The 27433-nt window shown below is 36.9% G+C and overlaps 2 protein-coding genes across 7 annotated transcripts in view; both read left to right on the top strand.

Moving 5' to 3' along the window:
* The window catches only part of LOC113077441 (phospholipase D2-like), a 28271-nt gene extending 18382 nt beyond the window's left edge, over positions 1-9889 (top strand). For both annotated transcript variants that reach the window (XM_026249849.1, XM_026249846.1), the window contains exons 14-25: positions 1672-1866; positions 1971-2127; positions 2631-2749; positions 2860-2973; positions 3085-3189; positions 4036-4124; positions 4229-4342; positions 4448-4497; positions 4727-4861; positions 5706-5859; positions 7839-7956; positions 8349-9889. In XM_026249849.1, coding sequence (XP_026105634.1) covers positions 1672-1866; positions 1971-2127; positions 2631-2749; positions 2860-2973; positions 3085-3189; positions 4036-4124; positions 4229-4342; positions 4448-4497; positions 4727-4861; positions 5706-5859; positions 7839-7956; positions 8349-8573 — 1575 coding nt within the window. In that variant the 3' untranslated portion in view covers positions 8574-9889. The remainder of the gene's footprint in view (positions 1-1671; positions 1867-1970; positions 2128-2630; positions 2750-2859; positions 2974-3084; positions 3190-4035; positions 4125-4228; positions 4343-4447; positions 4498-4726; positions 4862-5705; positions 5860-7838; positions 7957-8348) is intronic.
* Positions 9890-12068: 2179 nt separating this feature from the next.
* Positions 12069-27433, top strand: part of LOC113077355 (misshapen-like kinase 1) — a 36523-nt gene continuing 21158 nt past the window's right edge. For 3 of the 5 annotated variants that reach the window (XM_026249785.1, XM_026249780.1, XM_026249770.1), the window contains exons 1-9: positions 12070-13314; positions 18643-18708; positions 22055-22237; positions 22448-22558; positions 22803-22893; positions 23273-23403; positions 24294-24348; positions 25451-25529; positions 27025-27200. In XM_026249785.1, coding sequence (XP_026105570.1) covers positions 13258-13314; positions 18643-18708; positions 22055-22237; positions 22448-22558; positions 22803-22893; positions 23273-23403; positions 24294-24348; positions 25451-25529; positions 27025-27200 — 949 coding nt within the window. In that variant the 5' untranslated portion in view covers positions 12070-13257. Of the gene's footprint in view, positions 13315-18642; positions 18709-22054; positions 22238-22447; positions 22559-22802; positions 22894-23272; positions 23404-24293; positions 24349-25450; positions 25530-27024; positions 27201-27433 lie in introns of all 5 variants that reach the window. The other 2 variants (XM_026249775.1, XM_026249765.1) reach the window with 1 other exon arrangement.

The raw sequence follows: 27433 nt of genomic DNA, 5'->3' as shown, positions 1-27433 counted from the left end.
CTTGTGATACCATTTTTCACTTTATGCTTTGGTCATCCCTGTTGGCTGAAATCCATCTGGATCTAATCTAAATGCAAAAAAAATAAAAAATGTACCTACTCTTCCCTTATCCTGAAAGGATAATATATATAATTATTTCATGTATAATTTCTTCAAATTAGAACATTTATTTAATTATTTAATTGATTCATTTATTCAAAGAATTAATTTACAGAGCATTTAACACTATTAAAGTTTATTTATTTATTAAATTTTTTAATGAATAATAAAACCCAAAGCTGAAGATTTTTTGTGGTGTAACATTCATCAGTGATTTTTATCAGTATTGTAATCAGTAATCAGTATTGTTAAATCAATATTTCATTTAGTGTTATGCAGTACATACGTACATTACATTTAAACAAAATGTTTTGTTCTAATGTCACAAGTCAATCAATCTCAAATCTCACGATTTTATTATTTTGTGTGGATTTATGTTGTGTACTTTCACATTTTCATATGTGTCCTACAAAATGACCCACAGCCTTATCGGTTTATATGTGAAGAAATCCATTTATTCATAAGCTTATCACAAAAAGGATTGTTTGACAAACTACTCGGCAAACTACTTTCTGCTGTTTTCTGATGGTTTGGACAACTATTACTCCAAGACACCCTCTGTCATTTCACAGAATTGTACAAGGGCGAGCAAGTGTAAACAGTGTCAAGCAAGTGTCAAAAAAGCTGTGACCGTTTAGGGAGGATTGTGCACATTCAGCAGGTTTATGGTGTAGAGCAGGGGTGTCAAACTCAATTCCTGGAGGGCTGGAGCCCTGCATAGCTTAGTTTCAACTTTACTTAAACACACCTGATCCGACTAATTAAGTCGTTCAGGCTTATTTGAAAGCTACATGGTATATATATGTGTTGAAGCAGGGTTGGAACAAAACTCTGCAGGGCTCCGGCCTTCCAGGAATTGAGTTTAACACCCCTGGGGGAGAGACAGGCGAAAGTATAAACAAGGCGTCAACTACACAAACCTCTTCCACTACAAGAGAAAGCGGGAGCTACGCGGTGATTCCACTACGTGCCGCGTCCCGTAAGTCAAAATTGTAGGCCTAATTGTAGTGCAAAATGCACAAAAAATTGCCTGCCAGTGTGCAAGTGTGAACTTAAATTTCCTGTCGTGGCATACTATACTTAGAATCATTGCAGTTGCACCAAGCACATCACACTGGCACAAAGCATTTAAATGTATTTTGAAAATACAAAAATACTAATTTGAAATGAATTTAAATACAAATTACATTTGTCTTTTTCCAAAAAATACAAAATATAATTTTTTATTTCAAATATGTGTTTTAAATACATGTATCTGAAATACTGCCCATCCCTGTCTATGGAAAACACGAGGTGCAAAATCATTGTTTTTGCTCGGTTTCATTTATATTTTGCAATTCTTTATATTTGTCTGCAAAATGCACATTTATTTATTTTTTGCAGTAGGCTACTTCAATTGTTTGCAAGTGTATGTGGCATTGATTTGACTCCATATACTGCTGTTTGCTCATCCTTCCTATTTTTGTAATTCGTCAACATCATGATAGCTGTCTTACTGTGTTTTTTCCGGGCCGTGTTGTGAATGACTGTATTTCTGTTTTGGTCTGTATGTCTGTATTTATTTTGCCCTAGGTGATGCGTCACCCTGATCACGTGGCCTCAGTTGTGGTTCTCTGGGCCCATCATGAGAAAATGGTTTCCATCGACCAATCAGTGGCCTTTGTGGGTGGGTTGGATCTTGCATTTGGGAGGTGGGATGACAGCGACTATAGGCTAAGTGATTTGGATCCCCCCAAAACAGCCAATAATGCAGAGACTGCCCAAGAGGTATTGCTGTATGGGATATTTAAATGACATGTCAGTCTCTTACTCTTCATCTTTCCGTGTTTAATTTCTTTCTCATACCTTCCGTCTCTCTCTTCCTGTCTCAGTCTAATACTGTGGATGGCTCTGCCGTCCCTCTGACAGAACCTGCGTCAGAGTGTGAGGATGAAGTAGATCTGAGCTGTAATGCCCTCTTGTGGCTGGGAAAAGATTACAGCAACTTTATCAAGAGAGACTGGACACAGCTGGATCAGCCCTTTCAAGGTACACAGTCCAATGCAGATTTACATTATATATATATATATATATATATATATATATATATATATATATATATATATATATCATTGTTTACACTACTGTTTAAATTTTTTTATGAATTAATCAAACATAAATTAAAACACTAAGATTGTGAAATATTGTTATAATTTAAAATAATGTTTTTCTGTTTTAATAAAATTCCTGTAATGATTATTCCTGTTCCGAATTTTCAGCATCATTACTGCATTCTTCAGTGTCACATGATCCTTCAGAAATCATTCTAATTATGCTGATTTGCTGCTCAAGAAATATTTGTCATAATTAAATGAAAGTTGTGCTCCTTGATATTTTTGTGAAAACGGATACTTTTTTTCCCCAGGATTCTTTGATGAATAGAAAGTTCAAAGGAACAAACTTTATTTGAAGTAGAAATTTGAGAACAGAGATGAGGGAATATTGAATGTGACTTCAGCCAATAGTGTAGCTTCTGCTTTTTTCCCCCTCAGACAATGTTGACAGAACTCAGGTGCCGCGCATCCCCTGGCGAGACCTGGGTGCAGTGCATCATGGGAAGGCAGCCAGAGATCTTGCACGGCACTTCATCCAGCGCTGGAACTTCACAAAGGTCAGAAATCAAATGTGTAATTTTAAATATATTTTTTTCATCATGCAATCAGACTCTTCAGAATCTTTAATCGTTGCTTTTTCTTCTTGTATTCGTATTTGTCTTTTCAGATCTTTAAGAACAAGTACAAGGATGACTTCTACCCGTACCTACTGCCAAAATCCCACTGCACAGCAGATAAGCTGCCATTCACCATTCCCGGTGCCACAAAAGCCTCTGTACAGGTATGTGTTTTCAGGCAATTTATTTGACTTTTCCTCATTCCCCCTTATTTAACTCTCTGTGGTAATCTGTTTACCTTTTCTTTTTCATTCTTCCTACTCTTTTTCTCCCAGGTTCTTCGTTCTGTGGATCGCTGGTCTGCTGGCACATGTGAACAGTCTATCCTCAATGCCTATATACATGTTATTGAAAACAGCGAGCATTACATTTATCTAGAGGTAACACTTTTCTCTATGACCTTACCAAAAGCATTTGCCGCTGACTCATCAGACTTCACACATACACACAGCTGAGCAGACACAAAGTCTCAGTGTTGTGGAGTTGTTCTCTCCCTCTAGGATCATGTGATTCTACTGCATTCAGCTGGCAGCACACAATAGCCCTCAGCTCGTATCTCATGCTCAGAAACAGGGTCCTAATGCGAGTCAGCTAATCTAGGAAGAATTTAACAGATGCACTTGAACTATATTCTGAGGAAATGTTTATTCATACAGAAATTACAATAAAATCAACAAAATGAAACATTAAATGTTGACACCTTTAATTTAAGTACTTTACATTCATCAACAAATCCCGATATTATCCCGATGAAATTCTGCTGACTATATTTAAGTATATTAAAATATGATAAGTAGTGTTAACAGTACGACAGTGTTATTGGTGAGTAATTTAGTTATGACAATTAATTATGAATGTATTTATACATTTTATAAGGATGCTCCCAATTGCAGTTATTATTATTGTTATTATTATATATTTCCGTAAGAATCAGATTAGTACATTTTTTAAGTTCAAGAGGTTATAGGCGATACTTTTAATGGCATACAGGTAGTTCATAAGTCTCTCATCATTTACTCACCCAAAATGGAACACAAAACATTTTTGTAAAAGTTGACCACCAAAATCGGTTTGGTTACCAATATTCTTCATCATATTTTCTGTGTTCCACAGTAGTGTGAATAATGGACAAGATCATGAGCTAGATCTTGCTGCGACTCATTTCATAGTTCACAAACAAGTGAGGCAAAATAAATAAGCCCCCCTCTGTCCCTCTTTATTTCCAGAATCAGTTCTTCATCAGCTGCTCAGATCAGAAGAATGTACTCAACACCATTGGAGACGCTATTGTCAAACGGATCCTACGGGCTCACAGGTGTGTTACCTCTGTAACATGATACAGGTTTAGTGAAACAAATTACTCAGCCGTGTCCTAGTGTTTTCTAGCTTCAAGTGTACGCTTTATTTGAATTGTTATAGTGAGGGGAAGAAGTACAGGGTGTTTGTCGTAATTCCCCTACTGCCTGGCTTTGAGGGTGACATCAGTCAGGGAGGAGGAAATGCCATTCAGGCTATACTGCACTTCACCTACAGGTACACACACACACACACACACACACACCAGCCAAACGTCTACACCAATACACACACTCTCACAATGCAAAAAAAAAAAAAAATTCTAACTTTTTCTGTGTGTAGAACAATTAATCGAGGAGAACACTCCATTCTCTCAAGATTAAAGGAGCAAAGTAAGTATCTGACAGAAACATATTTAGCTGTCTGTAATTCTGCCACTTTTTTTAGATCCTGTCTGGTTCTCCATCTGTCACTTTCACTTCTGTCTTATAAGCGATTCGAAATGATTTAGTTTATCTGTTGTTGTTTTTTCAGCCATGCATTATAGCATTTTTCCCATTAACCAATCACACAGATGGTTTGCCATTTATTGTTATAATGACTGTCTCATCTCGTCATCAGTGCAGGATGAATGGACACAGTATATTTCTCTGTGTGGTCTGCGCACAAACTCTCAGCTCGGCCAGTCCCCTGTTACAGAGCTCATCTACGTCCACAGCAAAGCACTCATCGCTGACGACCGTTGCTACATCATAGGTGAGACGTTTGCCTTTAGATTTATACAATAAGACCATTTACTGTGTCTGTGACCCTGGATTATTTTGTTATTTTAATGCACATTACCAATTGAATGTTACCCATAGTTTTTTTTTTTTTAAATAAAGTAATATTTCTATCTATCAAGGATGCATTAAATTGATCCAAAATGACAGTAAAGACAATTATAATTTAACAAAGATTTCTATTTCAAATAAATGCTGCTCTTTTGAAATTTCTATTCATCACAGAATGCCTGTGGTTTCCACAAAAAATATTAATCACCAGAACTGTTTTCAACATTGATAATAATAAGTATTTCTTGAGCATCAAATCAGAATATATTAGATTGATTTTAAATATTAGAAGGATTAGGATTATTTTAGAATATTAGAGTGATTTGAAAACTTTTGCATCATAATTTAAATTAAATAATAATATTTAATGGATTGCCGTTTTACTGGATTTATGAACAAATAAATACAGCCTTGGTGAGCATAATAAACTTTCTTTTAACAAAATTAACAATTTTTAACATTTATGTACCCCGCAAGATAACTCTTAAATAATTTCAAACAATCAAGGAAAAATCTAAATAAGTACCGTTGGAGAATTGTTGCCCTGGGTTAAAGGGATAGTTAACCATCAGTTGCTGTCTCCCATTAACCTGCTTAGTGTCCCCCAAATACTATGGAAGTCAATGGGGACCGGCAACTGAAGGTGAACTATACATTTAAGATTTGGGGATATTTACTATTTACCTGATGAAGATGAGCTCCAAAAATAGTGGAAGTGTTCAAATCAAACATTCTGTAAAATGTCCTTCCTCTCCTGTTGTTATCAGGGTCAGCTAACATCAATGACAGGAGCATGCTGGGCAGTCGTGACAGTGAGCTGGCAGTGCTGGTGGAGGATGAGGAAAGAGTTCCCTCAGTCATGAACGGAGAGGAGTACCAGGCTGGACCACTAGCACTTGCCTTACGAAAGGAGTGCTTTAGGTGTGTATACTTGTGTCCAAGGCAGCTACAGTGATGCACCAGAGTATGTATTCAACAGTGTCAAGCTTTCTGTGAAGACGTCATAAGAGTCACAACCACCACCTTAAACAAATAATGTTAAGTAAACACACTTAGGAAATGCATGATAATTTCTGCTATCATGGAAAACCTGGAAATATGAGGGAACTTTATAGTAAGCCTAGAAAAGTCATGGAAATTTCCATAGTGAATGAAAATTTCTTTGGACATGCTTTGCATAGAGGCTCAGTATTCTGGATCCTCCAGCATTTCAGCACTGACTCTACAGCACTACGCATGAGTTTTCAGTCTGAATCCAATGTGTTGGGATAACAAGGCTGTGTACCAAAAAATAATGGCAAGAAAATGCATTATGTTGAGCTTGCAAACTGCACACAGGAACAAAATATAGTTAAACTACAATTCAAATGTTTGGGGTTGGGAAGACTTTTTTTAAAGAAATGCTCACCAAAGGCTGCATTACTTGATTTTAAATATATCATAATATTCATATATTTCTATTTTAATATATTTTAAGATTCTAATTGATTTGTCTGACGATAATATGCTGATTACACATTTATTGTCAATGCTGAGAATATGTTCCAGGATACTTCGATAAATAGAAAGTTCAATAGAACCACATTTATTTAAAACACAAATCTGTTGTAAAAGTATTTACTTCTTTAAAAGAAAAGTCTTACTGACCCCCAACATTTTGTATAGTAGTATAGTTTGGTTTGCAACAAATGACTAAACTAATTATCAACTAGTTCTTTCAATTGATTGTTCAAGAAAAATCCTTCACGATTTATTGATGTGGTGAGGCTTTTCAGCTTAAATTCAAATTAATAACTGAGACCATTTAAAGCATGCATTTATGATATGCTACTTTGTGTTAGCACACTTGATTGGTCATGAGTGCTAGAGAGAAGTAGTTCATAGCCAATCTCTTTGGCTCTTTTTGCATTTCTCTATTTTTCACAAAATGCCTTTTAACATAGCCTTCATCTGTTTGTATAACGTAAGAGTGGTTGTGTAGCTGTAGCTATGATAGATCTGTGTTTGTGCAGTGAAGCACCTCAGCTTCCCATTTTTGTCCAACTTCTCCCCTGTCTGTGTAGGAGTGTGTGAGTGAAAGAGAGGTGTGTGTGTATGTGTGTGTGTGTGAGTGGAGCAGTTTGTGTTGGCACGCTGCGTTCCGTACAGCAGCTACCAGAACATCTCTTGGTTGCCAAGGGAAACAGTGAGATGCTTCTAATGATGCGTGTGTCTGCAGCACCTTTCACTGCTGGCCTTGGGATGTGACATCAAGTGATTTTGAGCTCCTGTGATTGGATTGAAATATTCCACTCTAATCTCCTCGTGTTAGATTTCACAGCTCACACTTTTTTTTTTGCCTTTATGAGACTTTCTACTGAAAGCGCCCCCCCGAGGGTGCACTGTATCAATCTAAATGAGTTTAACATATTTTTGATATTTCTTTTTTTATGTTGTCTCGGTCCGGATGTAGTAAAGTAGAAGGATGTAGAAGTACAATGTTATTAAATTGGCTCGGGATATGATATGGTGAAAGTTTGAAATGAGACGATGGAGACAGAGGTTATGCACTCTTTTGGTGAGAATGTTGTTTTGGAAGAGCTGTTCATTCATCTTGAATTACAGAAATGTTGTAATAAACTGAATCGCAGAACTAAATGGCTCATAAAAATGATATTCAAAAATATCACATGGCTCACATGTGATATTTATCAACAGGCTTTGGTCCCTTTTGAAGCGTTGATACGCGAAAGTGAACCAAACCACACAAGAAAATGCAATACTGTAATAGTTTCGGTCTGAAAATGCTTTAAATATTGTCTTGGACAATGAAGAGTCAAAAATGCTGAGAACCAATTTTCTTTGTTAAACTGAACTGTACCTGTCTAAATTGAAATTCATCCTTTACCTCTTTTTCTCAGCGTACTTCTTGGAGCAAAATCTGACCCAAATCTGAACATTGATGATCCAATCAGTGATCATTTCTTCAATGATGTTTGGAACAGAATCGCCCAAACAAATGCCAGCATCTATGAGAAGGTGAGGGACAGAACCTGTGTTTTAGATTTTCTCCACACCCTCTCTATATCATGTTATGTACTTGATGTCTTTGACTAAAGGTTTTCATTTAGTCACTGTACAGGATTTGAACTGATACTGATGCACTGAATGCAGGACTAAGCTATGGCAAAACCTGCAATTACTGTAATTTGCAGGTTGTGCAATAGTCCTGAAGTAAAGCCTTCAGACAACAGCACTTCTGTGCTGTCACTACCCATATATTTACACTCCCAACTCTTATACCAGAGATCCCAATTGGTGCACATACTAATTCTTAATACCTGAAATGTTTTTGCTTTAAAATAAATTGTTATATATTATGTAATATCAGGCCAGTGTTTATACTGCATTATCTTTTCTTTACTGTAAAGGTCTTCCGATGTCTTCCGCTGGATTGCGTCCGCAACTTGCGTGAGCTTCAGGAACACGTGAATGCTCAAAACCTTGGCCTTACTGACCCGGAGGAAGCCAAAGAAGAACTACAGGGCATCAAGGGCATCTTGGTCCATTTTCCTTTGCACTTCCTGTGCGAGGAGAACCTTCTCCCGCCACTTAAAAGCAAAGAAGGAATGGTTCCTACGGAGGTGTGGACGTAACCGTGAAGAGTGTCGAATATTTTGAAGTGTGCCAGTGAAACTGAAGGTTTCAGAGTTATCACACATCTAAGATGGAAGCTACAGTGGTTAACTGCCACACTTTTTGTCCATTTTGGTTTGTACTCAAAGTGCCCCTATTATGCCATTTTGGGAGTCCCGTAAATAGGACTACATGCATGCAAGATCAAAAAAAAACCAACACATTGGTATTCTCTAAATATGCATTTAATATCACTAGGGTGGCCATATGCTGCATTTATACGGGATACATCCAGGCCAGGATTTTAATATTGAGAGCTATAGAGAGCAGAGCAGATGACTTCTTATGCTTTCGAATCCCTTTCGCACCTACTTTGGTGTGTTTTTTGATCGGTGCACAGCAACCCTTCAAGTCAAACGAACAAACAAACAAGTCCACATAACAAACATATTTGCATCACTTTGATCATTCCCTGTAGATCTCACCTTCTCACATGCAGACCCACGAATGATGTTATGTACAGTACCTGAATGTTTTTGGTCTAACTGCTATGGATGTTTTAGGCAATATTAAAATCCTGGCCTAGGACGTGTCCCGTATGAACGGCGCATATGACTACCCTTATTATCTCCTCTTTTTCCAGCGATTCTCAAACGATTCTTTCGAATGAGTTCAAAGATTCAGTCTCTCTAAACCCCTCCTTCCGTGAGCCTGCTCTGCTCTGATTGGTCGAACGGCCCAGTCTGTTGTGATAGGTTTACGGCATACATCGCATGTTGGAAACGATACGCCCACTGTCATAGTTCTGCATTTTAAACGCTCTATAGAAAATCCAAATAAATAAACCAAATAAACTGGATACTGAGACCTCTTTCAGAAGCAATAGTTTTTTGAATCCAGCATTGAACTCACAGAGATGAGAGAAACAGTAGAATGACATGTTTGTGGGCGGAGTCAAGCTTTTTCACGGCTGGCCAATGTAGAATATAGGTGTGCGTTAGACAAGTGTGTCACCCTTTGACGTGTAGCCGTCACAGATGTGGAATTGTAATTACTAACGACTCGTTCAGGCTGTACAAAGTCGATTCTTTATTTTTGGAGGCAATAACTTTATTCATCGTGCACTTTAAGCTTTTCAACTTTGCAGATCGTTAACATTCACATACAGCTACATTACACTGCATGAAAGCCAATATTGGAAATGGCATAATGGGGCACTTTTAAGTAATACTAGTAAGTGAATGATTAGGTCTGAACACTAACCCATATTAGTGTGGAACATTAGTGTAGAAAAACTAAATGATCTTGTATGAGGAGATAAACGTTTATACTAAAAGAATCACACAGTGTTTTTGCTAATTATATGAAGATACAATGAAATGGAAGCAATGTTCTCCCCAAAAGCCCATTACGGCCATGAATGTCATGATCTGAGTAATTAAGATGGCAGAGATTGTAAAGTGCTGCATATCAAATGAGGAACGAAGAGCAAATAAGGCGAAAGAGAGTATTTTTGATGACTGAGGAACAGAACGTACATTTATTGTTGTGAATGTGTGTGGGTGGATGGCGCTGCTTTACCTTATTTTCCCTCTCTCTTTCTTTCTTTCTTGTATGCACTACACCTCTCAATGCAGTGGCAGCAAATCTGTCAGAACATTTGTGGTTGTTATGGTGACGGATTTAAAGAGCTGGCTTGGTCTTGGCTGCTGAGAGAGAGCTAGAATAAAAGAAAGAGAGGAAGAGATCGAGAAGAAGTATGAAATAATATGCCAACCTTAAAAACATGGATAACTGTGGGGGGTGGGGGTGGTATGACGGGGTACTTGGTTAGAGAAATTATGCAATGTTTTTTTTGAAACCGGTAGAGGAGGAGTGTTACGGAGCAGGGATCAGGTGGGGCTTCAAACATGGTGAGATATTCAGGGGGAGTCTCAGCTCAACATTTAGAACCCCCCCCCCCAATCTCCATGGCAACCAGGAGAAATTAGTGTTATGTAATAATGTCAGCAGCCCAGAAGATTCCACATTTGGTTTTTTGGAGGGGGTGTTGACAAAAGTAGAGAGCACACTGGAGGCCAGATAAGCAATGCTAATTTAGTCAGTGCCCCACTTTGTAAACGATCATTAATCTGCCTATGTAATGCTGTAGAATGTTGTAGATGACTTCACCTGCACTTGAAGACAATGTTTTAGGGGTTTGACCACCAGAGACACAATTATTCATATACTGTAACATTCCAATCACATCAAGCAATCACCTTTATGAACTATTTTGAACTTTATGCTCTTTTTAAATCTCAATACCTTTTCAGACATTTTAACATATCTGCTTTTGCACATTTTTATACTTTTCATGTACATACGATTGCTTTTATTTAGAAAGCAAACATAACTCATTGACTAATACTTAAATGAATCGTCTAACACTGTGTTTTCCCAACTTTTGGACGTGTGGTATAGGCCTTACCTAGGGTAGATGCCAAATTTAATTTTCTTCAGATGAAAACGATGCTGTGATGTGAACAGCATCCACTCTGTAAACCTCTGTCCGAGATCATTGACATTTTTTGTCAGCTGAAGAGGTTGCATGTTGTTAAACAGGACAATCCATTGACACACTGTTAATTCTACCATCACAGCCTTATTTTCATTCCTGTTCAAATTTAAATACGGTGCGACCCTGACTAAGGTTTATAAGTGATTTGTGTGTTTTTCTTTTCCTTTCTAGATGTATGAGATGTATTTTGGAATAATGACTATAATGACAAATCACAGTTGTTTGTAAACCACTGAGCAATCAATAAATTTTTCCTCCATTTGAATAAACATACTCTTATTAATTTACTTCAGGGGCTTGTACCATGTATGGTAGCTGAACAAACTTAAAGGATTAGTTTTGGGTTGACAAAACCAAACCAATCCAATCTGACTTTGTTGGTACCATGAAGCGGATTGTCATCTTTCTCTGTCAACTCAGACTTCAAGTTTTGCATACTTTATTGTGCACACCAAATGATACCACCAAACATTGTGAGGACTACAGTCCTCAGCAACCTTAAATTATTTATACAGCACCTTTCTTAAACTCAAGGTCACACTACAGAGCGAACAACACAAAAATATGAACACAAGGCAAATCAGAAACAGAATGTAGCGGGAGACTTATAGAAACCAAGTCAATTCAAAGAAAAACAATAAGACAATTCAGTACCATAATTCAGCATTTCTCAATTCCAGTCTCACGCCCCCCTGCCCTGCATATTTTAAATATCCCTTTAATTATGTCTAAATAAATTAGTGCTAAAGTTTGAGGGTTAGGTCATTTGAACGGTAAAGGCTTACAATAAGAGGTCAACTTACTATAAAACAATAAAAGTCAACTTGAAGTCTCCAAAATTATAGAAAATAAATGTGTGCTTGTGTGCCGCAAGGCATTGCCCCGGTACCAGCTGTCTCCATTGCAACTAACGTTAGCTGGTTCAGGTAGTTTGTCCCTGTTGTAACACCGTAGCACTTCAACACTCCAGGAAGACTGGAATGAGAAGTGCAGGGGAGGGAGGAAGAAGAAAAAAAAAGTGGCTGGAAAACAGAGTGTTGTGTTTTCTGGCAGACGTCACAGCCCGACTACAGACAGTAGAAGTACGAACAGGATCACAGCAAGACAGGACAGAGAAGAAGTTCAATCTGACACATCAAAACATACAACATTACAGCAAAAGGACAAAGTTGATTCCCGAGGCGACTCGTTAGGGAATGTCTGAATAATTTTAAATATTATGTATGCATCGTGACCAGTCACTGCTATAAAGAGTCCGGCCTGAAAACGAGGGGCTGTTTATGGTTTTCCGTTCTCCCCCTCTATTTCTTTCTCTCCAACACATCGGCGGAGGTTTTGCGCACAACCGGGAGGCGCCGCTGGCTGACGGCGCAAGGGGGGAAAAAGTTTGCCAGGCGGGCGGAATATTATTAGACGTAAACACTTCTTGTTTTTGACACCAGGACTGCATATATCAATCCTAAACACATCGTAGAGACTGTGAAAAGACTGTGGACATTAACGAAGCCGAGCAGTGAGGTCGAAATCAACACAGAAATCCTGTTTAAGGCGTGTGCGTGGGTTGTGCCGTAACATGACGGCAGAGGCAGATTGACGAGGATATCACGAGCGCCGCTGTTTAGGAGCTCGGCTTCTGACTTAACGCGAAGTTCTGCCTCTTTATTTGCATATTTTGTGATTTATACGGCTCGTGTATATATTATTCTACTGTTTTTGACTGAGGTAGGCTTGGCTTAACTTACGCAGTGCTGCCAAAATGAGTGTAGAGATGGAGCGCAGTGTGGCATATATGATTCAAGATCATGTAAGTGTTGCCATGCAATCTTCAGGATTATAGGCTCAATCTCGCCTTTACCGTCGATTAATGCTTGCTAGGCATTTCTTCATCGTCTCCGTCTAACAATCGCCAGAAGAACCGGATCGCTTGGCCTTAAAGCACCTTTTGTTCCCCGGTGAAGAAGAAACAAACAGCAGCTGTTGTCGTTTAAACTGGTCGTGGCGGGGACGAGCCAAATGTTTCTCCGGGAACCTCACAAGTTTTTTTGAACTGTCCCTTGAAATAAACATTGCGATCAAATAATAGTGCAGTCATAGCTGCTCTGTCGGAGGACCTATTTTGAATTCGCTTAAGAAATCTTGTAAAAATGTCAGAAAACGCACCTACGCGGAGTCTGGATGACATCGACCTGGCCGCCCTGCGGGTGAGTGTGTGTGTGTGTGAGTGTGTGTGTGTGTGTGTTCACCTGCCTGCACTTGACACAGGCCTTCACAACCAAACAAATCTATAGCAGTATGATCAGTGCCATCATTATGGCTACGAGGGACAATATGAACACATCAGCGAGCTTTTAATAACAATATTAAAGGTTTTCTAGCTCACAATTGATTATTTTCTGCAAGCAGGTGACTTTTGGGCCTGCATTGTGTCATCTAATAATCCAGGCCTGGAGTGTTCATGCATTTTTTTGTATGTGTGTATGTAAGTATATGCTTCTCTCTCGCTTGCACACTGACAGTTGTGGTTTGGGAGGGCCTACCTTGCAAATAAGTGTTGACAGACACTGAATAAGCTCGCTTTGTAATATTAGAATAGCTCTCTTGTTGTATGGGGAATACCCTGCAAAACATTAGTCTAGCTTTCCGTTTCGGCCATCACTCTATTTGTGTTGTTGACATACAGTGCAAATGTGACACAATGATTCAGTGCACTGTCTGATTGTATGGCTTTTATTTTACAAAAGCTCAACATTCCTTGTTAGCCAGATGCTGGAAAGTCTTGGTAAATGGATAAAACAGATATTTTCACAGCAACGATTGAGTCAGTTTTGGGAAGGGAGAAAATTTGTTGCCCAGTTACTGTGCAGAAGTGGGCAGATTATCATCTTGACATTAATCCAGACTACATGCATATCAAGAAGATGATAATCCTTTACCAAAGTATGTTTTAGCAGGAAACTAGCCTAGTACAAAACCAATCAAACAGAAGAATTCCTTCTTACCTGCTGCTGTCATGTGTTTTAATGATTTTTAAAATGTGTTTTATGAGTCTGTATGTGCATGTATACTACTGTCTAAATAAAGAATTGCCAATAAAGTTTAGTATATTTTAGCAAAACAATTTCTTACCTAATACACCACCATACAAAAAAAGATTACAAATTAAAATGTTTTTGTTGAAATGATGATCATTTTCTGTGATGAACAGAAGGTTAAAAAAGAACAGCATTTATTTCAAATAGAAATCTTCGTAAAAAAAAATATTAATCTTTTCGGTCACATTGTTTCAGTTTAAACAAATCTTACTCAAAACCTTTGAAAATTAGTCTAAATATACATTTAAGCCTCAGAATAGATAGCATATGTTGTATACCAGAATAGGCCCCATGTAGTTAATGTGCGAGCAGAAGGCTAATCTAGGCATCTAGTTTAATCTTAGATGTTAGCAGGTGGCTAATCCAGTGTTCTAGGGCTAATGACGCTCACTAATTAGGTGAATTCCTGCATATAGAAAAGGTAATTTATCTGCCATTCACAAAGATCCAGAACATTCACCAAATGTCGGTTTTGATATTTGTGAGTTATAATTCTTTTAATATTTACAGTTTTCATTAAGATTTTAGTTTTATTTTTTAGTAATTTATTTATTTATTTGTTATTTTTAAACATTGCTATTTAGGTTCAAAAATAAGTATTCCTCTTTTAGTTTTATCTCAGATATAGTTTTATTTATTTCTAGTAGTTCAACTCAAACTTCAAACTTAAGGCAGTTTACGGTCATTTAGCCTCAATTGAAAATATCATCAGTCAGACTTCCTGTGAAATGACCGTTTTCCTTCTGGTGACGTATGACAGACTTCTCCAGGCATTTAGTTAGTTGCCAAGGCTGGTTTTTCATCCTAATATTAATATTTATTTTCCAGATGTATTTCAATGAACAAAAACATTTTTAATAGTTTTAGTTTTGGTTGTTTATGAATACAGAGGTATGCATAATTCCAAAAAGAGTGATTTGAGCCTTGTGGACTGGAAGTGAACAGTAGAGGACTCAATCCATCCCTCTTTTGACACTCACAGTGTAAGCACTTAAGTGTGTTAGTGGGGTTGTGGATAAGCCATATATGTTCGAGCTCTGACCGTAATATGTTGTTCCTAGGCACAGCTTTCCAGGGTGTGATGTGTCAGATTTTGGAGCACGATGATTCACTTGAGCTCATTGTTTGATAGCTGTCATATAGAACACCCACATAAATCTCTCATAGACGGACATTTAGGGGGGCATTTAGACACTAGATCATAAGGTCTGCCTTACATGTGGCCCTCAAGCTAGAATTGCACACGACTGAAGTGGTTTCTAGTTTCATTTTGTTGATTTTGAACTTGAGAACAACCTGCTCTCCAGTTCACCTGTTGTCATCTCCGTTTCACCTCTTGTAAGGATCACTTTTAAATAACATTAGACTTGGCATCGAAGCAGGTGAAGTTGTTTAGTGCCTGAATTTTGTGAATTCATATTTAAATGTGTCGGTTACATAATCATAACAGCAGCCGTTTGATGGTTGGGTTGCTTATGTAAATGAGACATTAATGCTAATGACATTATAACAGAAACCAAAATATTAAATAGTAATGATCTAAGCTATTGGGTAAACACCAACTAATGAATATGCACGACTCGAAAAATCTGACAAATTTATCAGAAGCTTGTCATTGGCTGATCAAAATAAAACAAGCTGTCAAATAAACCAGCTGAAGTACACGAGTGCATAAAGCTAGAGGTTTGCTGTACACTGGCAAGGAGCAAATATTTATTAATGTTTATTGGTACTATCTGCATTCATGAGGTTGCAGGTTAATAATGTAACTTGATAGCAGTACTTAAATATTGATAACCGTAGACTGGATCTGATGGGCATTGGCTTCGTCCCTAGTCATATAGATGCATGCTGGTCTGAATATTTTACAACTTTATGTGGGTTCAGGAGGGTATTTATGTAGCAGATACTAAGTTGTCTAGTTTTGTTAACTTAGCTGCACATCCACAAAGAACTAATAGTTGCATAATCCAAAAAAATAAATAAAAAATCACAAAAAAAAAAAACAAGTCATGATATTTGATGCTTTTTTTTTTTTATCATAAATGACTTGATTGTAATGTTATGTGCAATGTTTGTTAATAATATAATAATGTATATAAATATATTCCTGTGCTTTGAAATCAGTGATCTTTCAAATTTATTATGATTAAATGGTTACTCCACTCCAAAATGAACCTCACTTAACCCCATGTCGTTCCAAACCCGTAAAAGCTTTGTTTGTGTTCGGAAAACACAATTTAAGGAATTTTAGATGAAAACCGGGAGGCTTGTGACTGTCCCATAGACTGCCAAGTAAATTACACTCTGTCTCAAGGTCCAGAAAAGTATGAAAGACATCGTCAGAATAGTCCATCTGCCATCAGTGGTTCAATCTGGATTTTATGAAGTGACGAGAATTATTTTTGTATGCGAATAAAACAAAAATAATGACTTTAGTCAAAAAAATTTTATCCTCCGTGTCTCTCTGCATCACCGTAGCACATGGGGGTAAGTGATAAATGGCAAAACTTTAATTTTGGGGTGGAGTATTCCTTTAAGATACCGCAATGACCTTGTCATACAAACATATATCAGTGAACCAGATTTATATGAGCTCACCCTGCCAAACATGTCAGTCACTTCACTGTTTTGCAGTTACAGTTTGTATTCAAATGGGTTTTGTAAACCAATTTGCTCATATTTTCCATTGGGCTGTGAGATTATGTTCAGTCCTGTCACTCATCACTTTCACAAACATACACTGAATCATATAAGATTTATCTTGTATTTTTAATAATAAATTCAGTCGTTTCACCGTCTAAAGCACGAGGGAACCTTTTCAGCAAAGTTCCTTCCCTCTGTCTTTGCTTTCTCAATTTGTCCTCCTTTATTCTCCAGGGGAGAGCTTTATTATCTGTTTATCATTTTATTCGTTAGCTCATTTGTTCTATTCACTGCTGTGTCATCTCTCTCTCTCCCGCTTTCTCTCTCTGAGAGAGATGCTCTCTAGAGAATAGACTCATTTCGTTTGATGATCTTTGTAAACTCCGTTGGAAAATTATAAGGGCACTAAAATATATGTTGGATATGTTATTGTTATTTTTTATAAACTTTGTTGCTTTTTTAATCCAATTTGTGTTTGTTCTCATTTCCATTTGGCCTCTTACTGATGTTTCACATAAGAGCGTGTTGCTCACTTACAGCTCGCCGCTCCAGATCTCTTTGAGAGAGAGAAAGAGAGGAAGACGAAAAAAGAGAGATGAAGAGAGTGAGAGAAAAAAAGGTTGCAGTTATTGGAAGCAGATGAGAGTGAGATGATCGTGGTGTGTATGTGATGTGTGTGTGTGTGAGAGCTAGGAAGAACGTTAGCCTTGTCCACCCACAGAGCTGTACCGAGGCCATATTGAATCACTGTGTGTGTGTGTGTGTGTGTGTGTGTGTGTGTGTGTGCTGCGCTGGCTGTTTTTAACCCTCTACTCATTCTTGTTTTTGGCTGCGGTCCCCAGCTAAAGCTGCACGTAAGAGGTACATAAAGCTGCTTGAGAGTTTCATAATGGTTCTTAATACACGACAGTACTGCATACCTTCCCTTTTTAAACCCTGGAGTTTGTAAAAACATGGCGCTTTCTCTTGTTCTCAATGGCTGAGCAGGTAATGGTTCTGTCATTGCCATCCTGAGCCAGCAGGGAGCCAGTTGTGTAAGAGAGAAAAATAATCAAAATAAGCTTAATTGAAGACATGAAATATATCCTTTCCTGATCATTGTGCACTTCAGATCTTGAATTTCCAAATTTTTCTCAGAGAGTGACAGAATTAGTAAGTACAGAGAGTACAAGTTCTGATAAAACCCAGAGCAAATACCTAATATTAGCATAAATTGTCTTTTGAATTATTTATTTTATCTCAAAAAAAAATTCTAGGTTCTTTTTTATTTTTATTAAATCACCTAAACCTGGCACCTTTCTTTCAGTTGACTCCATGCTCGACTTTAAATCTGATATTCCGATGGATAGATCACCGTCCTAGATTTTCTTTTCATTTATCCTTTTCAGTTGGATGTGCATAACAATAAGGAAAGAATCTGTCAATACTTTCATCCTGACTTGATTGAATTTTTCTGATTCCTCTTAAATATTCTGGTTATCCAATGGAACTTAAACGGTTCTTTTAATACATTTAAATAAATATTTGGAAAAAATTAATTAAATTCCTTTGCTTAAATGATTTATGTTTCAAAAATAATTCTAAACCTTATTGCGAAAGGGTGTGTTTACAAACTTTTTGTTCTGGCATAAACAAAATCTAATATTTGGAGTTAATTTGTATATTAAACAAATGTTTCTGGTTTTTCGCATTAAACACAACTATTGAGGAACAAATCCAAATCAACTTCATTTTGGGGGATTAGCATGATTGAATGATTTTAGCATTCTAAAAATAGTTTCTCTTTTCCAGGACCCGGCAGGAATCTTTGAGCTGGTGGAGGTGGTGGGAAACGGCACCTACGGACAAGTGTACAAGGTGAGACGGAGATGGAGGGCGGGAGGGAGAGGCGCAGTGATGTTTTGTTTGCAGTTAATGGTATCCTATTGTTACTCAGCAATAATAGATGGCTCCTCGAGTGATACATAAAACTCCCATTTGTGCTCTTAGAAGAATCGAGTTATGTGCTGTTTGTGTTTGAGAGCGAGAGTGATGGGTTCATTGGGAGATGGATTAGAGATGCTGCTGCCGCGTGAGTAACGGATGATAGATAGAAAGAGTGCCCGACGATATGGGTTTTTTGGGGCTGATACGGATATTGGGAAGTAAAAAAAGGGCAAAACCGATATATCAGCTGATATTCTTTGTGTATATTAGTACAGTACCAGTCAAAAGTTTGGACACTTTTCCATTCCTATGTCCAAACATTTGACTGGTACTATATATAGAATACAGTATATACATAAACAGAATATATATACATAAACACATTTTTTGCAATGATCACTCAAATGTGGTGATCAAACACTTATAATGATGTGACAGAGATATGTAATGTTATTTAACTTTAATTCAGTTCAGTTATTCTGTTTATTTGAGTTTTTCACTTCAGAACATTGATTCATGGATTTGCGCTACTGTCTTCACACACAGACGAAACTTACTAGTGATGAGACAAATCTGTTATTATTTTAATCTCCAATCTGTTATTTATTATTTATAACACTGCATTACAGTGTGCAATAATATGACATTAGTGATTGTAATTTACACTATTTACTTACATTTTAATGAGAAACAACGAGAAACAGGTGAATAAAGACTGACAGTCAATGTTTAATGTTTAGAAATTATTATTATTAGAAAAGAAAATTGCTCGTTTGTGCGCCATCCCAAGCATGGTTACAATTTGTTCATTGTCAAACTCCAAAATCAGATTATTTTTAATTCATGACGCCATTATTTTATTTGACAAAAAAAATATATATATTATTTTATTAACAAAATATTTTAATTTGTCTTGTATATATTTTTCTTCCAATCAGGTAAGATTTTAAGCTGTCAAATGGTTATGTTACATAATGCCCTTCAGATGTTTCAATGTACTACACCTACAGGGCATGTTGTCAAATTTAACTTACATTTTTTGAGGGTAAAAAAAAAATGTATACACTGTAATTATGAAACAAAGCAACTTATTTGTACTAGTCAAGTGCTAAATTACTGCAGATAGAAAACATATTTTAAACCCCATTTGGATTTACACAAACTGAGAAAGTCAAAAAGTGTTACTTTGTGCCCCGCTCTCCCCTACCGCTATAAATAAATAGTATAAAATAATAGTAATATAAATTCACGTCTCACACACTTCAATGCACTTTGAATGTAACGCATACGTTCTCTCTGAACTGGAATCATGGCGGAATTTCATGTGAAATCCACTTCGCAGGGCACTTAGGGTCGAATAAGACAACGCTTGAATGCTGCTGCCTGAACAAGAAACCTCCTTACTGAAGTGAAAGTGTTGACTGTTGTCACTATCTCGCGAACGCGCTGGGAGATCTCCACCAAATTCGGGGGATCCCTTCAGCTTGATTAGCCCTCCTGAAAGCCACCCTCTGTGCGAAGGTAGCCCCTCGGATCAATCACAAATTTAACCACCTGTAACCCCCGAACCCCAATGGCTATATCGGGGGTGGTCTCATACGAAAAAGGGCCTCTAGACGAACACTCAATACGCATTCGAGAGGGTTTCTTGAGCTGAAGGGATCCCCCGAATTTGGTGCGGGTTTGCCGCGCCGTTACAGAGTTATGGCCATTAAAAGTTTCAGTGGTTTTCTATGGACTTAAGCTTTAAAGCATGTCACCTATGTCGCCAGTAGCAAACGAGCATGCTCAGCTGGACAAACTAAGTAATTACACCATTTCAAGCATTTTATCTGCATTATATGTTCTGTAAAAAAATAAATAAAAAAATAATCATATCGGCTGATACCAATATATCGTGACAAACCCATATCGGCTGATAATATCTGCATAACGATATATTGGTCGGGCTCTAGACAGAAGTGGTTTAAAGCATTTGCGAGGGCATACATGAGAATGTCATTGTACTCTCAGCATGGTGCAATAACACATGTAGTAACTCAGATCACTGCAGCAGGGCTCAGAGCTGTCAGTACTCACCACTGAGATGAAGACACCTGGACGAGGGGAGGAAGCTGACAGAGAAATGGAGAACAGACCTAATGGAAGCAAATTTCCCTATTTAAATTCTAAATAATTCTGGCATTCAAACAAATTTCCCTAAAACTCAAATCATTTCCAGTTAAACACTAGTTCAATAAAACTGTTTTCAGTTAGTCAGGGGGCTCAAGTAAACAGCTTTTTTTTTTTCTTTTGTTAAATCAGTCTACATTTGACTTATAGTCTGCATATAAAGCTGGGGAAGGTATTTGAACATAGACAAATACACACAGAAAACAATTTGACTGTAGTGTGAAATAAGTCTTTATACTTATAGGCTCATGTAGAGATTTTAACCCTACAGGCCTCTGTAATTATTGCAAGGTATAACATGAGCCACTTTAAAAAGTGTGTAGGGTGTAATTTATACTTCAGGCAGTATTGTTTGGATGATGTGTCATTTATATGCTGTAGTTTATTTACTGGTGTGTGTACTGTAGGTTATAAAGGATGTGGTGTGAGACGAACATGATTAGTTTATGGGTAGTAGTAAGATAGTGAGGTAGTTTATTCAGCTTAGATTTAGAGTTGTTTTAAATATGTAGTTTATAGAGCAGTATATACGGTGTGCCTGCCTGTGATGTTTCTTGTGCTACGTTTTTACTACAGAATTTTTGGATGGTTAATATACTGTTAAACTGTTAATGTAATTCGTTCAGTCAAAGAAAGCATTTATATAAATATTTTCATCTGAGTCGTATGTAACGATTCACTAACAATGCGGAATATTTCACAATATGATTCTCAAACTAATTTAGTTAATTTAGTAATTTTGACAAATTATAAATAAAAAGGTGTTTTTCTATTATTTCTGCAAATTTATTTGTCAAATTTGAATTATGTAAAATATACATTTAAAAAAATCTATTTTTTTTTTTTATAGAAATCCCAAATCAAATAAATTATTAATACAAATTATTGGAACCTTATTCTAAAGTGTTCCCAAAAAGTTTTCATTTCTTTAAAAAATGTACTGACCTCAAACTTGAGACTAACTCTTCATACAGTACTTCTATGCCTCGCCACTTCATATTTGCTTAAATTAAGTATGCCATATACTGTAGTACGCTGATTATGGTGTAGTAACAAATTGTATTAATTTCTATGCTACTTACTATTGAAATATTTTTTGTTTCAGGGTCGTCATGTTAAGACGGGTCAGCTGGCAGCCATAAAGGTCATGGATGTGACTGAGGAAGAGGAGGAGGAAATTAAAGCTGAGATTAACATGCTGAAGAAGTACAGTCACCATAGGAACATCGCCACCTACTACGGAGCCTTTGTGAAGAAAAGTCCACCCGGACACGACGACCAGCTCTGGGTCTGTGCTTCCTTAAACCTGATCACCACCATAACCTTTCTGACCTGCTAAAAAGTGCAGCATCAAGACACACTACAGTCTGTCATTAATCGAAATGGTTTAGCACAAAACATTTTAAAAAAAATTGAGGTCATGGACCTTGTTAATTTTGAAAAAATAGCCTTTATCAGGTTGCCGTTTCATACATGTCAATTTTGTGTTTTTGTTTAGTTGGTGATGGAGTTTTGTGGCGCCGGCTCAGTTACAGACCTGGTGAAGAACACAAAGGGCAGCTCTCTGAAAGAAGACTGGATTGCTTACATCTGCAGAGAAATACTGCGAGTGAGACTCATGAAGTTGACATGAAATCAAAATTTACAATCCTTATTTTTTTTATGGAATATTGCAATGTTTATTATAAATGGAATGATCCATGCACTTCCTTTTTTTTTATTCATGTTACAAATCTACATTACATGCCTGGTCCATGACACTTAACTGGAGCCTAACTTAAGTTAATCTTTTAGATTCATGCAATTCCATGTAATGCTGCACAGCCAGTGAACAAGGTCTCTCTGCTTCTCAGGGTCTGTCTCACCTTCATGCTCATAAAGTCATCCACAGAGACATCAAGGGACAGAATGTACTGCTTACAGAGAACGCAGAGGTTAAACTTGGTGAGTGAAAAACAAACTCTCTCATTAAATAAGTTTTTGGTTCAGGGCTGTCTGATGCTGTGATAGTTGAATGTGTGTGTTGTCTAGCCTATATCCTGTCTGATTAGAGAACATCATATTTTGACAACTAGAGCAAAGCACCAAAGCTCATTAATATAGTCCTGACACCGTGACAAAAATATCTCCACGCACCACAACCTGAGGGAGAGTGTGGCGGAAGTGGAAGAGTGTGTCTGTGTGTGTGAGAGGGAAGGAATCCGCATAGATGAATATATAAACATTTTGGCTGCGCAACAGGTTTCACAAATGTTTGTAATCACAAAGTGTCTTGTTATATTACAGACCCTGAATGCTTTCTCCTTTCTCACTCTCTCTGTAGTGGACTTTGGGGTGAGCGCACAGTTGGATCGTACAGTCGGCAGAAGAAACACTTTCATAGGAACTCCATACTGGATGGCCCCAGAAGTCATTGCCTGTGATGAGAATCCCGACTCCACCTATGATTACAGGGTACAGTGAGCTTCTGACTGTTGATGTACACCACTGTTCAAAAGTTTGAGATTCTTCTGAAAACAGTCCGAACTCTTGAACGGTTGTGTACACCTGTGTGTGTGGGCCGCTAAGCATTTTCAGTTTTAATATAATGTTTATTAAACATGTTGACATGTTTATCAGGTCAGTGGTCAAGAAATCTCCACATCCTCTCACGGGGGCTGCTATGTTGAGATCACATAAAGCCCTTTTGTCAGATTCTGATACCAGAACTAACACTACATGGACAGGACTTTTGTGATTATTGATAATAAAATGAGAAGGTTTAATGATATCATTTTAACATTATAAAGCCATGTTTACCCACATTTAAATACTCCCAACTTTTTTATTTGTTTTGATAAATGCCAATAATAGAAAGTTCAATCACCAGCTTTTTTGAGATTTAAAGTAGACCATAAAAACCTGTCAGCCTGTTATACAGTACATGACATTTAGCTTGGTCCTTATTTAGTGAAGTGATACTCAATACAACACTTTCTCTCTGTTTGGTTTGAATGAGCATTGTCTGTAAATGCTTGCAGAAGAGGAAATGGTTCATCTGTATTATTATTTAGTGGAAACATTTTTTTGTTTTTCACTTTTAAGCTCATGAGATGCATGATGTTACTATAAAACAATCAATACAATTATTATTGTCAATGTTTATCATTTTCTTCTTTTTTTAACTGGCTCTTTTTTTTTTTTTTTTACAAAATTGCAATTCTTCTGTTGACTGTGAGTGAGTGTTTGTGTGTTTATTAATCTATTTTTATGGCAGATCAGTTGTACTATATATGTCTATATCATATGTCTTGGAATGAATCTTTGTTTTTGTTTTTGTTGTTGTTGTTGTTGTTCTCCAACAGAGTGATATCTGGTCTCTGGGAATCACCGCTATAGAGATGGCTGAAGGAGCACCTCGTAAGTATGAGTGTTTACCTGATGCAGCCTCGCATTACAGTATGGATCCAGGCCTTATTCTGAACAAAAAAATATTCTTAATGTATATATTTTATATCAGTCCCTCGTACGTGCTACATTATTTAAGGCACCATTACAACTCCTGCTTTTAAATTAATAATAAAAAAAGTTAAATATATATATATATATATATATATATATATATATATATATATATATATATATATATATATATGAGTTTGCCCTACCACCATTACTGCTTGTATCACAGTGTTCACATAATTTAGTCTGAAATGTAAACCTAGTGATACTGTAAGCAGTGAGAGGTTTTTGAACACTGCTCGGCCAATCCAGTTAGAAGTAGCCAGAAATAAAGATCCTTTTTCACCAAGAACTACATTTACATCAGTAACTCTTCCAACTCCTCCTTGCAAAGCACGTACATGGTTTATGAGGTACAAATTCTGTTTCTTGTAAGTGCACAGTTGTCAGATACTTGAGCTCTTTAAAGTCGGGTGGCTTCTGATTGGCTATCAGTGTTTTCTCACTCATTGGCTGGAAAAAATTGTTCTGAAAATGATTCCAACGATATTGTTACCCTGTGTTATAATTATTAAATTGTTATTATTGTTATCATTAGAATTTTCATCCTTGGTGATTTAAAAAAAAAATCTTTTTAACAAAAAAGTAAATTACTTTAGGCATTTTACAAACCAAGCGAACAAATAATAATACCAAACCTCCCTCTTCCCTGTTATGCCAGTTAAACAAAAGCAATAACAATAAAAAAGTAATTAAATAAAAAATCAGTGCCTAGTATATTACCCAGATGTAAATCAAGTTTAAACAACATTTTTTTTTTTTTTTATATATTTCACATTCCCGAAAAAGAAGCTCAGAGGTGGATGTGGATCTGTGCAGCACAACACTTAGTCATCTTTTCTCTCTCGCTCACACGGACAGAGTGTAGCAGCGACCCAGTCACTGTTCTACTTGCGCTTCTGAATTGTGATCACCTCTTGAGTCAGTTAGTCTGATAATTGGGCGCACGGGTGAAAGAGTCTTTTATCAGCGTGTTTGATTGCTGTGCTCTTTCCCTCAGCGTTGTGTGACATGCATCCCATGCGAGCTTTGTTCCTTATCCCACGGAACCCTCCTCCTAAACTGAAGTCCAAGAAATGGTGAGGACACACTGTCTCAGCTGTTATTTTAAGATCAAGCTATATTTTCCTTCCTCCTTCCCTCCCTTTTTCTCCTTGGCTACAGTATCTATACACGCACTGCATACTTATGATCACTGCAATCCATATAGCTTCTCTTCTCATACAGTATGGGGTTTCCTTGTTTAATAATGTTTTTCAGACAGGAGTTTCACACATATTGAGTGCTTCCATATGGTGAAAGATGCTTTCTCTTTCTACCTTCATTTCTTCAGTTTTTTGTTTTGTTTTTGTTTTCGGTTGGTTGGTTGTAGTTGTCATATATTGGCATGCTGTGATTTAGTTTTCGGGCTGGAGTTATTTTAGTCCTTCTGGTCTGAGCCCTGCCCTTGAACAGCTGGCTATAAGAAGTAGAAATGGAGCATATGTTAGGCTGGGCTTTAAAAGGCAGTCATGTTTCAGTTTACTGGGTTGTGTCTTGTTAGTAATGTTGAATAAGATATTCTGCTTCCTGTTTAAAACATCCATTTCTTCTGACTTTTTGTGTGTGTCTGTTTTTGTTTGATTTTGATTTTTTTTTTTTTTTCAAAATGTGTAATGAAAAGTTAAGCTGTCTCATCAAGTAGGATATATTATTTTTTTGGTTAAGCAGTATATTTGCAATATATTATTAATATGACAGGAAGAAATCTCTTCTTCACTGCTTATTTTTTTTAAAGAAATTGATACTTTTATTTAGCATGGAATGCATTAAATTAAGAGACCGTTATAATGTTACAAAATATTTCAAATAAATGCTGTTGTTTTGAACCTTCTATTTATCAATGAATTCATCAAAAAATGATTTTAACATTGATAATAACAAGATTTCTTAAATAAAATCATCATATTTTACATTATTAGTGTGCATGAGCATAAGAGACTTCTTTCAAAAACAAAAAATCTTACAATCCCCGAACACAAATGGTGCAATCATTTTTTTATTAAATGTGTTTTAACAAGTTACTTTATTTTACTTAAAGAATATTTAGCAATTTACTGTAATAATATAAGTATTTAACTGTTGTGTACTCTACAGTATGAAATATTGCTGATTTGTTAGTCATTTTCAGTTTCTTCTAACTGAAGCATTCAAGAATGATTAGCCCTTTTTCAACAGCATCTCATCTGTGTTCACCAGCTGACTTTACTTTTATGATAAGTGCCCTAGAAATAAGCAGAAATCAGTAGAATTTACAGCAACAAGAATTTCAGTCTAAACAAAGAACCCTGTGTTAACATGGCATAAAAAGAAATGTACTTTGTCAACGAGTGATGTAGTGTCAATGCAGATCAATGTCGATGATAGATCAAGCAGCCGTATCAGCAACTGGCCTGAAAAGCTTTTGCGCTGGCCTGAGGCCTTTAGGGCAATCCCTCTCGCCCTCTACAATATCAGTCTAGAATCAGGTTTTTGTCTTGAATTTATTTTCCAGCTAATACGTACATTTCTTGCATGGTTTACTGTGTCTTTCAGGTCTAAGAAGTTTATTGACTTCATCGAGGGCTGTCTTGTGAAGTCATATCCGAGTCGTCCATCCACAGAGCAGCTACTGAAGCACTCGTTCATCAGAGACCAGCCCACTGAGAGACAAGTCCGCATCCAGCTGAAAGATCACATCGACCGCACGCGCAAGAAACGGGGTGAAAAGGGTATGTGCATGTGTGTTGTGCGTAGACAAAATACAAGAACAACAGAGCTTCATTAGTCTCCGAATCCCTAGACAGGATCTTTTCCTTCCACATTTCCTCATTCAAGTCTTCAATAATTAATTCTGTATTTGAATTAGTTTTGTTTTCAGAGTAAGGATAGATGCACTGCCTCCTCTGGGACTATAGTTTATTGTGTATCCATCCATTTACTCACTGGAGTTATGTGCTGGAAC

Source organism: Carassius auratus, chromosome 5 (genome assembly GCF_003368295.1).
Source record: "Carassius auratus strain Wakin chromosome 5, ASM336829v1, whole genome shotgun sequence".
NCBI lineage: Eukaryota > Metazoa > Chordata > Actinopteri > Cypriniformes > Cyprinidae > Carassius > Carassius auratus.
This window is presented reverse-complemented; position numbering and strand designations above follow the sequence as displayed.